This window comes from Mugil cephalus, chromosome 19 (assembly GCF_022458985.1).
Source record: "Mugil cephalus isolate CIBA_MC_2020 chromosome 19, CIBA_Mcephalus_1.1, whole genome shotgun sequence".
Lineage (NCBI taxonomy): Eukaryota > Metazoa > Chordata > Actinopteri > Mugiliformes > Mugilidae > Mugil > Mugil cephalus.
Genome location: NC_061788.1, coordinates 14100145 through 14115480, shown reverse-complemented (window position 1 = coordinate 14115480; position 15336 = coordinate 14100145). Strand labels below are relative to the sequence as shown.

Here is a 15336-nt window from a genome sequence, read left to right as displayed (position 1 = left end):
GAGGGAATTTACTCTGTGCAGTGGAGGGGTAGAAACATTCGACCAGATCATTCAACGTTGTCCACACTGAGCTTTTATTATTGTTTTAACATTCATTTACCCCAATGAATACAACTGCATACCTTTTTAAAAATGCTACAACATAGAATCTTTTGTGGGTGCTATTCAAAAAATTTGAGAACAATGATGACCCACTACCACTCCTAAGAGAACAGGAGAATGCATTTCTTCTACATGTGCAATATTGAGAACAAAACAGTTTGTATTTACATAGTTAAAACGTTTAACATCTTCATTAAAAATCACATTTATTGATGTATTCTTTGGTTTGTCACAGCAGTTTTTCTGGATTCAAACAAGCAGTCCTTACTGAAGAGCGGTTTCCTTCCCTGGTTGTCAGAGTTAAGGCAGTGCTGAGTGATTCCCACTCAATGAGAGAAAGAGCACTTAGGATGTACAGGGGGAAGGAAAGCAAGTGTCTGTTTCCATCTCTTTAAACCACTGCAAACGCTCCAAAATTGCATAATTGGTTGATTCGAGACTGAATGGCTCAGTGTGGCAGGCTGAAAGTAAAAAGAAAACCCTTGAACAGACAAAATGCGTCTAAAAATAGCCTCACTCTAAATAAATATGTAAGTACAAAGTAAAGTAACTTTAGAAAATGGTGCATTTATCACAGAAGATGTTTTCTCCAATAACCTGATGGGTACGTACGTGACAACAAAGTAATACGCTGTGTAATTTATGTCCTGTGGGTGAAATGCTGATTGTGTTAATGGTGATCTGATGGAAAACAGGGTTTAGGCAGCGTAAGTGCCACTGAGCAATATCCAAAAATGGCAACGACTATTGAAACGGCTAGAGAACAAAATAAAGAGCTGCGCTGTGTTTCTTCATCAGTAAGAAGTTGTAAAAGTTCTGCCAGCAGTTGTCCGGGCTGACTAAAGTGTAAATAGTTGTCCAATCCACTGTGAAGTTCAAACCTGAAGCAAAATGAACATTTCAGTTTAGTCGTCTTCAACATCTGTTGCCGTTACGGGAGACTTGACAGGTGTCTCGTCATTTTTCACTACATTTCCTGTTGAACAGAGCGGTGACTGTACTCACTGAGATGTTGAGTTAGGCCTTTAGTCGAAAGCCATTTCTTGACTCCTCCGCACGCAGCGTGCCACTTTTTTCTTAAAAACTCCTTTAGGATCCTCCCTCCACTCTTTCTGCAGGGCAGACACACAGGAGAAAACTCTTATCTACAACCTCATTATTGTAACTTCCTCTTTTAACTACTTCCTGGCCTCTCATTTGTACCACTCGGGGACAAATGTAACAAATGTATTACACTCACGGAGGTTTCAGAGCATCATTAGCTTTAAAAGAAAGACCTCCACAGTTGAGTTAAATCTCCACATGTGTTTGTAAGACAAGTTCAGGGGAAGTATTAGCGTAAAAACTAAAAATACACTCTCATGTCGTGCTACAGTGCAGGTGCAGACCTAAGAAAATCATGTGGCTAAGAGCTGCTTCTGTGCTTGGACAACGTCATCTCAGGATTAACTTTTACATGTCATGATGCACACAGTTTCATCCATGCTGGCTGGCTCGCCTTTCTTTAGAAGTTCGATGGTGCGTGCTGTGCAGCCCCATTAGTTTCATTAAAAGAGGAGCACCTATATTTTTTTTGAAAATCATACCTTCAGTGTACTGAGGCTGAGCTACAGTGACACTCTGATACGTTCCAAGCCTTACGATCAGCTACTTTAACACAAGCTTGACTAGTTGTGATTTGACCCCCATGGTGTTTCTCAACCATTTATTTGGACTAAACTGAGGTAACGGTAATTTCATGTAACTGTAACTTCATACGTAAATTCAACTCTTTCTCTTTATAAGTACACACATTTAAAAGAGACAACAAATAAAAGGTTTCAGGTGAATACGTAGCTCCACATGTCCAAAAGAGGCACTTACAGCTGCATCCACGTTGGCAGGAGAATCTCCGTTGGGATCTGCCAGCATGGAGATAACGCTGATCATGATGGTCTCCACTGTGTGGATCGGTAGCCAGCGCTCCTCAGGCTTCTCGTAGCCGTACTTGTCCTCACCGGGTTCATGCAGGATGGAGATGCAAACGTCGCCATTTTTTGCCACTGGAAAGCAGAAAGGAAAGCAAAAATATACAAGAGAATGATACAGTTCTGCAGGTGATGAAGAATCAGGAAAGAAAAACTTAGTACACTTAATCTCATCAAGGGACTTTCACCACGGACGTATACATTAATGTGAGACTACTCCCCTATTTTACTGGTTACATAATGCCCCATGACTGAAGACACTAATGGAACTTGATCTATAAATGATAATAGAACTTTCTACACTTGTCACCACTGTCTAAGCCATTATCAGCACCAAGCAAAAGGATGTGGATTATAGCCCATCCTCATTTCTTCCACTCTGCCTCCGTCTTAAAGCCTGCTTTAATGAGAGTCTGAAACATAACTGTAGATGTATTTTCATGTCCAAAAACACGATTCAGAACATAGCTCTGATATGCGCAAAGCCCACAGTTCAGTGCTGACCCAATTGCTTTATCTTCACCAACACTAATTTTGCTGCTGTCACATTTCTGTCCCTTCGAGACTTATCAGCGCACATGATCTTTAGGCTACGTCAGGTCACCAGCACGACAGAAACAACTGGATCAACCATTTACACGTTTATTATGAGCCCCTATTCACCACCCTTCTCAATCTGACTGAAAACTTTTTTTCAGTCTTGACGCGTCTGTTCCAATAGCTGTGGTTACATGACGCATTTTCAGTCTGATCTTGCTGTTATTATTAGTTGAATGGTACTGTCCATCTAAACATAACAAATGCGTGCCAACTAAACTCAATACTTATTTTGAATACTTTCAGATGATCAGGGAGAGGACGGTCTCAGATCTTTATTCTAACCATTTGGATGCCAGATTTCCGTGATGAACTTCATCTTCGGTGGCCTCAAAGGATAATCACGGGGAAAAGTTAACGTGGCTTTGAAAAATCCTCCTTCACTGCGAATGAGAAACAGAGCATGGCGTTAAGACGGACACGAGGGGGGCTGAGTGAACACATAACTCAGCTACAGTATAGGTTAACTGGTAAATTTATTTATTTTTTACTCACAACAGCGTGTCCTGAGGTCCGATGACAACCACTTCCCACTGATAGATGTCATCGTCGTCCACGAGACCCGCAGAGAAGCCTTCCACCGGGTTCTTATTCAGCTCTGAAATGTAACACGATAACAAGGCTTTAACGCCGCACAGCCCGAATCGAAAGGAAACTCGTCACACTAAGTTACATGATTGGAAAAGCCATAATGAGTTTAGAAAGTCGTCTAAGCGTGAGGTAATGTGAAGGGAAGAAATCACATTCAGTGGTCTGTGGGATTTTGAAATAGCAGTTATTGAGCAAGAGCAGCTAGTCAGATCTAAGCTAACAGCTGTCTTGGCCCGGGGACTACACACGTGTATGCTGCCAAGTACGTGAAAGAAACAGGTCAACACAAAACAACAACAGTTAAATAAAAGGCGTATGGCTGACAGTATATTTAAAATAAATAAATAAAACTAGAAATTGTTCGAGCTCGTTAGCAACAGCTAGCTAACTTACCTGCTAATTGTTTGCGTAATAACAACGAAGACTGTTCCGTCATTATAGTTATATATATATTTTTTTTCAGCTACGTATTAAACAACTCTAGCTAACTGACAAAGCGGCGAATAGAGGTAGAGAAGGTAAGGTAGACTGTCCACGTTTTCTCCTGTGTCTCCGTCTGACAACACCGTCAACATGAGTCAAACAAGAAAAAACATTCAGGGGAAGTCGGCTTAGCTACTGTGCCATCAGTGTTGCCTGTAAGGCAAATCTACCTTCACGTTGTGTAGCAATACCCGGAAGGATTTTCTTCTTAATTAAATCTGAGACGTGTGTAGGCTATAGTGGTGTTTCTTTGTTGTATTTTGGCAAAAGAGATGGAATTTAATTCTTGTATTGCGGGAAAGTTTTGCCTGTAAGGCTCAACAGAGGGAATCAATTACCCCATGAGCCTTTTCTTCTTCGTGTCGCATTTCAGCAAGATGAACTCCAGTTGGTGCATTTCTGCCTAAAGGCGGTTGGATGACCGTAAAATAAAATAATAAAAAGTATAATAATAAAATAATAATAACTTCGTGGTCCACTGGACGCAACAAAAATAATATCAACATAAATAATGTAAATGTCATATAAACTAATATTTAAAATGTCTGCATTAAATTATTCATACCCTAATCAGGCAAAACATTATATTCTAATACTGGGTCTCCCATGTGCCTCCAAAACAGTCGTAACTCATCAGCGAAGGGACATGGGCCTTCTGAGGGTGTCATGTGGTGTCTGGTAACAGAATGTTGGTGGTGGGGGGGCCTTCGGGTCCTATGGGTTGAGGGGAGGGCCCTCTGTGGATGTTCCAGTGCATCCCAACGGATACTTGATCAGTTTAGGATCTAGTAAATTTGGAGGCCAGGTCAACACCTTGTGCTATTTTTTCATGTTTTGTTGAGCTGTTTCTAGACCATTTTTATGTGTGTGTGTCAGGCGTGTGGTTTAGGTGGGTGCCACATGCCACAAGATGGTCTATGTCATTTACATCTCCTGTCAGTGATCATAATGTTATTCCTGGTTGGGGTGCATTTTGACATAGATATTTCTTTTTCTATTTTTCTACTTTATTGTTTCAATTTCTTGTTTATGCATTAATCACTGTATTCAGTTGTATAGTATTTTCCTCCATATTTATTTCCCAAAATATGTATTTTTAACAGACTTTTCTTTTCAGGCTTGAATGTATTTCTGCTTAATTATGTAAATGAGGGCTGTCACTCAGAGTGTGTCATTGGGTCAACCTTTTGCCTATTCAAAAATAGCATTCAACATCAGTGGGTATGTGCACTGATGTTTCATAATGCATGTCTCAAGACACACCTGCAAGAAAACACATTATGTTCTCCAGGTTATAAATATAACACAGGAGATGAATTGTGTTTGCAGTCGCAACAATTCAGGCCCTTCAGTCTGAGCTAAAGTCCAGACAGCATGACAAAACAGGCCGAAAATGACCTACTCTTCCTCTCACTTCCTTTTCCAAATGTCACTTTCAAATCCCTTTGGGCAAAATTTCAAATCTGCTCACCTAATTTTGCAACGCAAGCAGCCTCATAGTTTTTAACGCTCATGCTTGAAACTCCAAGAACTCCTTCCCTACACTCCTCTCCCACTCGAAACAGTTCCACATGGAGCTCAGGTGGAAATGAACATGCAGCAGCCTTCCTTAAACAATCACGTGAATCCCATTTGTGAAATGTGATCGCAATACCCTTTTCTCTTGTAGCTTTTTTTTTTTTTTTTTTTTTTTTATAACCCCCTTATATTTGTTACAGGAATGTTGTAATTCGGAGCCAGTGTGCTGTGTGACCTTTCTCCACCCCGTTCAATCTCAGGTCGCCCGCTTCCTCACTTAACACAAAAAGCTGCTTCTTGTGCACTCATTTATTATCCTCAGTCTCCCAACGTGTTTCTCCTGTATTAATATGTCGGACACCCCGATGTCTTATGTGTGCCCCTGTGCACCTGTGTTTGATGCCCTCATATCTTCATTCTTTCAGATTTTACTGCCTCGTGCATTTTTAACACATACCAATATATTACATTTATAAAGCTGCGCACGGCCTCTTGGTTCACTTCTCAAGCTCGTAAACATTTCCAATCCATTACATGATCTTAATTTTTTTATTTTACTTATTTTACATCGATAGAGATGCTGGGTGAATTGGGCCGCATCACTTGCAGCGCATGTTTTCCCGCGGCGTCTAGCACCACATCACCGAGTCTCCCTACGGATAAGTCAATGCAGAATTGAACAGTTGCCCTTCAGCAATTTATTGATATACTGTAAGTAACCTGACCAGCAAAAATACATGTATGGATCAGACTTCAGCTTCCTTAACTTATTATAGATTTGGTCTCCTTAAAGATTACATGCGTGCGTGTAAAATGTTTCCAGAGTTACAAAGCCAGAGGTTTACACCGGGGAAAGCACTGCTCCTGAACTGACTCACAGGCGCTTGTTTGCGTGACTTATCTATGTCAACACGTTAACACCCTTCCATAATGCTCACCTGGCGGCTAGCGTGGTTCGACACTCGCTCCGAGCGGTTGACCAAACACAACGGAGAACCTTAAGGCTGTGGCACGCCGAGACAAAAGGCCATCTCCTTGTTGGTGTCGGCGGTGACCGCCTCTTCTCCTTTCTTTCACCTGTTTAGGTTGAGCATGGCTTTAGTCCTTTAACAGCATGCATTTCCTCCTCCTGGCACAATTTTTTTTCACAACAAACTGAAAAAGTACCAGTTTATTTTTAATAAAATACCAACAAGGTGTCTAATTTGTTGCTCATTTCTGGCCAAAATACAACACACCCACACTAAGTCATGGTCTTGTATTTGCATCATGTCTGTAACTGTGGGTTTCCCCTTTACATGTTTATATTTGCACAGGAACTCTCCTGCTGCTTCAAGCAGGACCTCTGGTCTTCCATTAACTTGTTTGTTTGTTTTTTTTGTTTTGTTTTCAGGCATCCCTCCTAAATGCAGAGAAAAGTGGAACACAAAAAACAAATATGTGCCAAAAGTCAGCCTGGCTCAGTCTTGAGGCCGGCACACTCGGATATGCTGGTGTCAGCTCCCTTTTTTGGCATATGTTCTTATTCACATCTCACACATCGTTTTTCATTCCCACTCCTCCCGGCCTCTGATATAGTAGATGTATAAATTCTTCTGTTTGATCATGAAGCATGCTTCAGACAGGATGTTTTATTCCATAACCACTGGCTCATTCTGCAGCCGCTTCATCTATCGGGTGACAGATATGACAACATATGAACAGGACCACATCCCATTATACCCATGCAGGGGAACAACGTGACAATTATATCCTGGCGCTCGCTAAACAGCCCAACTTGCATGACAAGGCATTAAGTCCAATACTAAACAGTAAACACGCCATTTTTCATTTACCTCATGTAGTGTATGATGAATAACGACAAGCAATTAAGCATCTGGGACAGCTGACAGGACTTTCTTTAACCTTCTCAGCCATTGTGTAAACCTTAAGTTTCTTTCTTTCTTTCAGAGCACATCTCATTTATTCCATTGTCTATACTGTTTATTTGTTTCCAGTAACTATTTTGTCCTCTGCAATACCATTCTGAATATTAATAATATATAATAACATACATGTATTTATTAACACTCAAAGCTACACATCAAAACACACTGTTTTTCGTGTAATCCTTGCTTGCTCTTTAATTTTTTTAAATGTTATAGTTCTTTGTTAGATGTATTATACATTCTCTTGTTTCTTCAAATCAATCTGGTGTATTGTGTTGTGACCTTTCATGAACGTCATCTCCTGGAATGAGAATAAACCTTGAAATCAGTTGCAGATCAATGTGTCTCAGTCATGTTACAGCAAGAATACAGAACGGTCACATTACATGAGCTGGTCATATGTTTCTGGTATTGTGTACCTAAACGTGCACTGTGTAGGTTTTAAGGGGTTCAAGAAGCAACAGAAGTAACAGAATCTGTGATTATGTTTTCATTTGTGTATAATCACCTGTAACTGTTTCATTTACGCTCAGAAGGAGCCCTTCCTACTTACATAAGGAGTCTTCTCCCAACATGGACTTTTCCATGTTGTGCCTCCACGTTTCTGCAGGAGCCCAAGACGGACAAACCAAACACTGACTCCACCCTGCATGATGCAGTTCTGGAATTATAAAGGTAGACAAAGCCTTCGTGACATCACCCGAAGTGCGGTTTTGAAGCTCAATGTGGGTGGAACCACCTAATCCTGACTAATTCTAAAATAGGTAAAGAGGAGGAGCGGGAGTGGAGCCAGTTGCACAACTTAAAGCCTTTGAAAAGAAAACATGTTTTATTTCTGCTGTAAAGATTGATATTATAGCCTAAAGTAGCCTATTCAATGTTTGCTTCAACATGTCGGAGTTTCCCGCTTGGTTTTGGTTTGAAGTGGCGCCCATTGTATGCGCTGCTATACATATATTAGGCATATTTGGGTGACCTAGATGCCAATAAATCCTGCAGACTGGTCCTTTGACCATAATGAATCTTACATATGTACAATAAGGCATGCTTATTTCTTATTTTTTCTGCTCACAATGACTGAGAAATCCACAAGACAGCTGTGCTGTTTCCAGTGAATCTGACTGTATAACCATTTTCCATCAATGGCCATGCAAATTTCTTGGTCGTAGTGGCGCTGGGATTCTCTAAACAGTCACCTGATGGTGTGAAAATGTTCTCTTAAATGACTCTGTTGATGTCTCATTTCATTTCAATCTGTCTGATGTCACATACTTCACTACGTTCCACATCAGCTCTATACAACGCTCCTTTGCTTGGAACGTGGTTGCCAACCACACTTTAAAAATGGTGCATACATTGATAGTCTTAGCTGTGTAGCTTTGTGGCCTTCAACCGTTTCTTTGCTTCTAACTGTGTGACGCGAAGAGGGGCAAAGCTTTTAAAAACGGCCACATTAGCTGGTGCTGTAAGCAAAATGCAGATTTCAAAGTCCCTTTCATCACATTTTTCTTTTGCACCGAACAATAAAGAAAGACAAACACCCCATCAATGGCTCCGGGGGGGATGGAGCTTTTGGGAAATGCGATCTTAACGCTGAGAACTAACGACAGCGCTGGTATAAGACAGATGCTATACTGCATAGTGTTTATATGCATTTGTATAAAGTAATGATGCTATTAAATGTTGTATCATTAGCCTATGATATAGGGCAGTGATGTAAAAAAAAAAAAAAGGCTGCATGCATTTACTGCTGTGCATATTTTCAAAGGCTGCAGTGAAACCAGTGGGCGAAGAGATACAGAATCCTGTTCAGTGGCTAATAGAAGGCAATTTGTTCCATCGATTATAGGTGTCTCGTCTGAGGTGGAGTTTGCTATTGATAGTCTTCCCACTGCAGAAAGTGAATGAGTTGCTGACCTGTACCTCTTGAGGATTTACTGCGAAATAAAAGATCAGACGTCTGTAAAAGAGGCTTGATAAGTGCCCACAACCTGTGATTAAACCCTACCTGTAAGACTGGAACCCAGATATATAATCATTATATTTTCCATGAAATGTCGAAAAGTTCTAGTGAGAAAAAAAAGATGAAGAGGCAAATTGTGACTAGTTCTGAGAAATGATTTCAATTATTTACGTTTTTTCAGGCTGGATTGAAAATAGATCTTGTCAGAGCAGCTTCGTAACAGTAATGGCTCTTTCACGTTTTTAGACTGGATGCATGACATAAACAACTTCAAGCCTCTGTGATCCCAGGCTTTCTCTGCCTGTGTATGCTTTTCACCTAGCAAGTCAAAAATGAACTTCTAAAATCTTTAAAAAGTTAGTCTGGTACTCGGTGGTGGTGTTTTTGTCTCTCTGAACTCAGTGGGTGACCATGTATCTTTGAATGTTTAAAGGGATTCCAGGCAAGCAAGTTTGAGCCTCGGGCATTTCTGTTTAAAAAAAATAGTTCAAGTGGTCCAACATTTGCTGATTCAAGTCCTTCTTGACACAGATGACGCAATATATTATCAGAGCTAAAACAGATGGCCAAGGTTTTGCACAAGTGTTTAGTGGCCCAAACAGGCCCAGGGTCTTGCCTTTGTGTTTGACCCTGAGTGTCGCTGTCTGTGGCTGATTTTAATCCTCTTTAAACTGACAGAAATCCAGCTGACTTAATGAACACATCATGTCCACAAGCATCAAATAAATTGTTGCTCTAGATTTGTTCATATCTACGTTGATCAAAAGAATTTATGTTTTGGAACATGATCTGCCCATATGTAAATTCACTCATACTTACTTTAATAGTTATCACTAGTTAAAAGCCTCACAAGCTGTCTAGTTTAATGCTGTGTGTGTGTATCGCCAACACTGATGCTGATTTTGAGTGGTGTTACAGTGATATCTGGGTGTGGAAGGTTAATTGTTAATAGACAACATCTCTGTAAATTTGTAAGGAATCAAGTTTAACTCTCTCATGGGACACGTGAGAACACATTCTGGAATAATTCGTGATAGTGGTGGCCGAGGTCAAGAAAACATACAGAGAAAGGGAAAACTGTGACCTCTATAAAACTGAATGCTGTGGTGGCAGAAAGTCACTGTCATGGTTCTGAAGCAATTAACGTAAGGCTGTTACTACTGTAGCACTGAGAGCCGGTGGGATTACTTCATCTCTTGGGACTAAAGATTGTTCGGAAAGGGTCACAATGGCACAACGCCAGGAAACAGCGCTGTTTTTTTTGTCTTGGACCAATGGGGATTTTGAACTTCATAGAGTTATTATTTAGGAAAGCAAGCTCAGTAATTAACAGATTAAAACCTCAAAGGCAGTCTGTACAGAGACTACAGTATGTGTTCGCCTCCGTCAGTTTACTTTTTCAATCTTTGCATACTGTTGTGTATATTGTACCTCATGTAGCTATTGCCATCCAATTTACAATGCACATCCCATCACCTGCAGGGAAAATATTGATTTAATGATCCCTTGAAAGCATACAGAATCAGTAGTTACTCTGCAACTGTTTCTGGCTAGTCCAGAACAACAATACTAAAGTATGTCTGAAAAAGCTGAGAAATCAGTAAGTTTTGAACCAGGGGGCATCATGCCATCATGCATGGCTTGATGAATCGAATTGACTACCTGGCTAGTGTGCAATTTAGGCCACATCGACCTGAGGATTTAATCATTTCTCAAGAGGGAAAAGACGAAACTTGGTCTTTCAACCAGGAGTGGTTTAAGACGATAACTTGATTAACCTGGAGCTCATCAAAAAGGCACTTTGTAAGTAATTTATTTTTAAATCTAAATGGAATTGATGATATTGTATACATATCGTTTGAATTACAATAGAAGTTGTGTAACGCGTAGCTGGCTATACATGTGTGGGTGTGTGGGGGGGAAACAACGTCATGGAGCTGTTCATAGGTCTGTGGAGCTGTGGAAATGGCTTTGGCTGTGGTTTATTATGTGTGGTGACTTTGTGTATTGATTGCTGTGTATTGAGACTGTGCTGTTCATGCCATGAGCTGTGCATTGTGTTTTTATTGTTGTCACGTTACAGTTTTGATCTTGAGCATTTTATTTTGTGAGATCTTGAACACTGCCATTTGGTGGCGCTATTGGTATGTTAATATATGTCGTCAGATGGTCATTGTTTGTGTGATGGCATTATTCAGGTGCAATTTTGTTGTCACCTGTTTGTTATCAGGTGCTGTGGTCCCCTCTCTCACTTGCTACTGAATCTTTGTTGTGAGGGTATTGATTATGATATTTCTGGACTGCATTATAAGATTTTCCTGCATGGCCTCACCAGAATTTCCAAACCAGAATCGCCACTGGTCATTAGTATTGGTAAGGTTTATCCGACGTTCTACACATGAAAATATTTCCATAGAGAACTAGGAAATTCTACCTTCCCAGTACTGACTTACGCAACCATTATTTTAATATATGCTGTTGGTGATTGAACTGAGAACGTTTGATGAGTTACTCAACATTGTTTTTCTTTATTTAAACCTGCACTGCCTTGATTACATTCTATTTGAGTGTCACGTTTTAATCACTGTGTGGGTTTCACAGGACCTATACAGCAATGCCATAGTCAGAGAGAGACAAAGGGCTTAAATATTATATACATTTGTTTTTAATTAAGGAACATTTGTCATTAAAACAGCTGACTAAACTACTAAATGGAAGTCATTGAGCCAACACAAAACAGCATACATCTTCTCTGAATGTTCGAGCAGAGTACACAAAGAGACAAATGGAGACTGTGTCCTCTGTGTTAGACCTCATTATATAATATACAATCATTATAATACATATAACTTGAATTATTATCCTTTCACTTTCATGATGACGGTACAAAATATTCTGGCGAATAACCTTCTTTCTCCTTAGACGGACTATAGTATATGTCTACATTGGCTAGATCCTTTATCACAGAACATAAACAGGGCAATCAGCCATCTTTAAACCTGAGGCCCCTCTGAGTTGGCTCAAGTAAACACCATTACCTTTATAAAATACTCACATCTCTCATGAAATTGGCTTGTTTGCTGTTTTTAGTTTCCAAAGTGGCTTATCAGAAATCCATTTCCTTTTAGTGGCAAGTCATAGATTTACAGTAAAAACCTACATTGAAATTCATTATTGCGCTTATTATGCGTGGTTGGCTTTATTGTCCCCCACAGCACACCTCAATCTCCTGCCAAGAAAGTAAACATCCCTGTGAAAATGCTGATAAAGATAAAAACCAGATTAATAGAAAAAGATGTGTATCTTAATCAATTCTGTTATGATTAAAAGTGTTTTTTAATTATCTTTTCTGAGAATGTCACACAGCTTTTGAAAGTAGCATTAATAATACCTACAAATCTGTTGCGATATGAAAGCATCAATGAGGGTTTTTATATTATCTAGAAAAAGAAGAAGAAAATGAGGAGTAAACAGGCAAAAAATCACTTTCATTTGAAACAAAAAAATAGGCATTTTCTATAGGTTCACGTGTGGCACAGGCTGACGTGGCCTTTCAGTAGGTGGCAGTGTGACCCACATTTTACACTAGACGATTCTGTTTCCTCACATGTGAGTATTTAAGGTTAGGACCTGAAACTATGGTGATTTGGAGGGTTTGATAGCTTACTTGCTTTTTTCCCTCCTTCAGAATATTTCTGAGTGTGCAGCTTCTAGACAAATACACCAGCAAGCTGTCCACTGCAACTGATTTCCACAAAGTAAATGTGTGAGATAACACCACTTCCTGTCCAGCGTCCCTCCTGCTCATCCAGGGAGCTACAGTGATAATCATACAGAAGGCACACACTCTCCTAGCATGGATGCCAGCCAGACTTCCTTCATCCACAAATGTTTTTATAAGAGTCGAGTCTAGTTAAGCCTGGCTATCACTCTCCTGTAATCCTGAAGACTTGACAAAGGTCAGGCTCATTCTCATCAGTAATTATCCATTATATGGGAACTCCAGTTTGTAACAACAGAAGTTTTCTGTTAACCACCAGCAGCAGAGCTGTAAACGGGATTTGGAAGCATGCAGTCTCTGTTTGCGCTGAAACAGCATGCATTTATAATGGTTATTTGACAAGAATCTGCAAGTAAAAGGTGCACTTTGAGACAAAAGACTATGAAAAGCTACAAGAATATTACTACAAAATCATTTTCATTATAAAACCGTTGAATTCCATTATTTATGGAGCAATTTCCAGAATAAACAGTGGCACAAAAGATTAAGAAACCAATTAAAAAGCTAATCTGATACATTGTCAAGTAACCAAATTGGTGTTTTTTTCTTTTTTTTTTTGCCTTTTTATTGTTTGACAGCTCCACGCAACCTTTGCCAGCATGTGTTTTATTGTCGTATTGATATGGCTTGCTTTAAATAATGGAGTATTAAATCCACCCGGGGACAGCTCAAAACCCTGCGCGGCTGATTACTTCCTGCTTTGATTTAAATGCTCTCATCCTTCACAAACATCCTTGCGTCTCACCCGTTCGGGCTGGAAATTAGAGGGCCAGTCAAAACGATTAATAAATGTCTGGTAAATAAATCTAATTTTGTCACTACATAGCCGACACATCACGCTCAAGGCTCCACATAGATCTGCATTATAAAAGATGTACACAATTATTTCCCAGCATTTGCAGAAAAGTACATAATTTAAACCTGATTTCTATTGATCAGATGCAAATTGCGAATAGCGCTGGGATAACAAGGAAGAAATGAAACTCAATTGTGAAGACCTGTCTCTCTTCGCGACTTTCTGCAGCCCCCGTGCACTGCCCACAGGTGGCATTGCGACAATAAGGACTGCTTGCGGAAACTCACGGTGGATTAAATATTAGTCTGGCGCTGTCATTGATGCCGAAAAGCTCCTAGAAGCCACAAAAACAAGTTAGATGTTTGCTAATGTTGGTGTTTGCACATGCTCTGAGGCATTACACAATCTTTACTTTGGCTTTAACCGATCTTGATCTGAGCTCAGTCGGGATCAAGTCTAGAACGTGAAGTCGCTAGACTCATTTCATAACTGTATTATCGGTTCCAAAGTCTCCTGAATTTAATTCAGTCATTTCTCCTTTGTTGATCTTGTGACAGCAATCATAAATGAACCTCAGGTTGCTAAAAGCTTTTTTAATTAAATTACACTTTTCTCTCTTATACACTCATGGGCCACATTATTAGGTACACCTTGCTAGTCTTACGTTGGAGCCCATTTTGTCGTTCCTGGCAAAGATTAAACAAGGTGCTGGAATCATTCATCTGAGAGTCTGGTCAATACTGACCTGATAGCATCACGCTGTTGCTGCAGATTTATCATTTGCACATCCATTATGTATTTGTCCTGTCCTTTTACCTCCTAAAGGTGAGATCTGGAGACTGAGGAGAATATTTGAGTCGATGAACTCATCGTCACGTTTAGCCAGCCAGTTTGGGACCATTTTAGTTCTGTGTGCCGTCCTGCTGGAAATAGCCATCAGAAAATGGGTACACTGTGGCGGACACTTGGTGCGATCTTCTGCTGCTGCTGCAACCCGTCTTCTCCAAGGTTCTCAGGCCTCGGACGGAACGAGTCGTTGCTTAAGTTGCTGTTGCATTTGCGTCAGCTTGAACCAGTCAGGCCATTCAGCTCTGACCTCTGGCATCAACAAAGCATTTATTTTTTTTGTTTGCCCTGAGAGCTGCTGCTCAATGGATATTTTCTTCTTCTTTTTTTCTTCTGACACACCAGCCGATGTGACACATAAAAAACACGCCACTTTCAAACTCACTTAATTCCTTTTTCTTTTCCATGCTGATGCTTGGTTTGAACTTCAGTAGATCAAAATGACTATGTCTACATGCCTAAATGTAATGTCACTGCCATGCAATTGGTATATATAATTGATATTTGTGTGAACTACCAGTTAAACAGGTGTACCTAATAAGGTGGCCAGTTATAACTTTAACTAAGCTGGAAACTGAGGATGTTCACATTTCATATGCCCGAAAACAAATAATAAACCAATATCATATGTGATGCTGAATTCTTTTATCCACATCAGACATCTTCCGTGTTTTTTATTACCTGTTGAGATTTAGTGCAGGACCTTTATAAACTGTCTCTGTAGATATCTACCCGGAAAACCAGGGCAACACATGCAGCAATTG

General features: G+C 40.1%; 1 protein-coding gene across 1 annotated transcript; it reads right to left on the bottom strand.

The window, feature by feature from the left end:
* Window positions 1-50: 50 nt before the first annotated feature.
* LOC124996435 (ubiquitin-conjugating enzyme E2 G1-like) lies at window positions 51-3849 on the bottom strand. The gene is made up of 6 exons (XM_047569452.1): window positions 3651-3849; window positions 3162-3264; window positions 2952-3049; window positions 1966-2144; window positions 1108-1214; window positions 51-983 (listed from the first exon to the last, which is right to left on the bottom strand). The coding sequence occupies exons 1-5, from the start codon at window positions 3691-3693 to the stop codon at window positions 1128-1130; spliced, it is 510 nt and encodes a 169-aa protein (XP_047425408.1). The 5' UTR covers window positions 3694-3849; the 3' UTR covers window positions 51-983; window positions 1108-1127.
* Between the last annotated feature and the right edge of the window lie 11487 nt (window positions 3850-15336).

What these genes read in the sequence shown, in the direction of transcription:
- LOC124996435 (XM_047569452.1), bottom strand. Translation starts at nt 3,693, where the DNA reads ATGACGGAACAGTCTTCGTTGTTATTACGCAAACAATTAGCAG. An exon ending in ATTACGCAAACAATTAGCAG is followed by an intron (nt 3,265 to 3,650) that starts GTAAGTTAGCTA and finishes GTTACATTTCAG; the next exon opens with AGCTGAATAAGAACCCGGTG. An exon ending in CTGCCAACGTGGATGCAGCT is followed by an intron (nt 1,215 to 1,965) that starts GTAAGTGCCTCT and finishes TCTGCCCTGCAG; the next exon opens with AAAGAGTGGAGGGAGGATCC.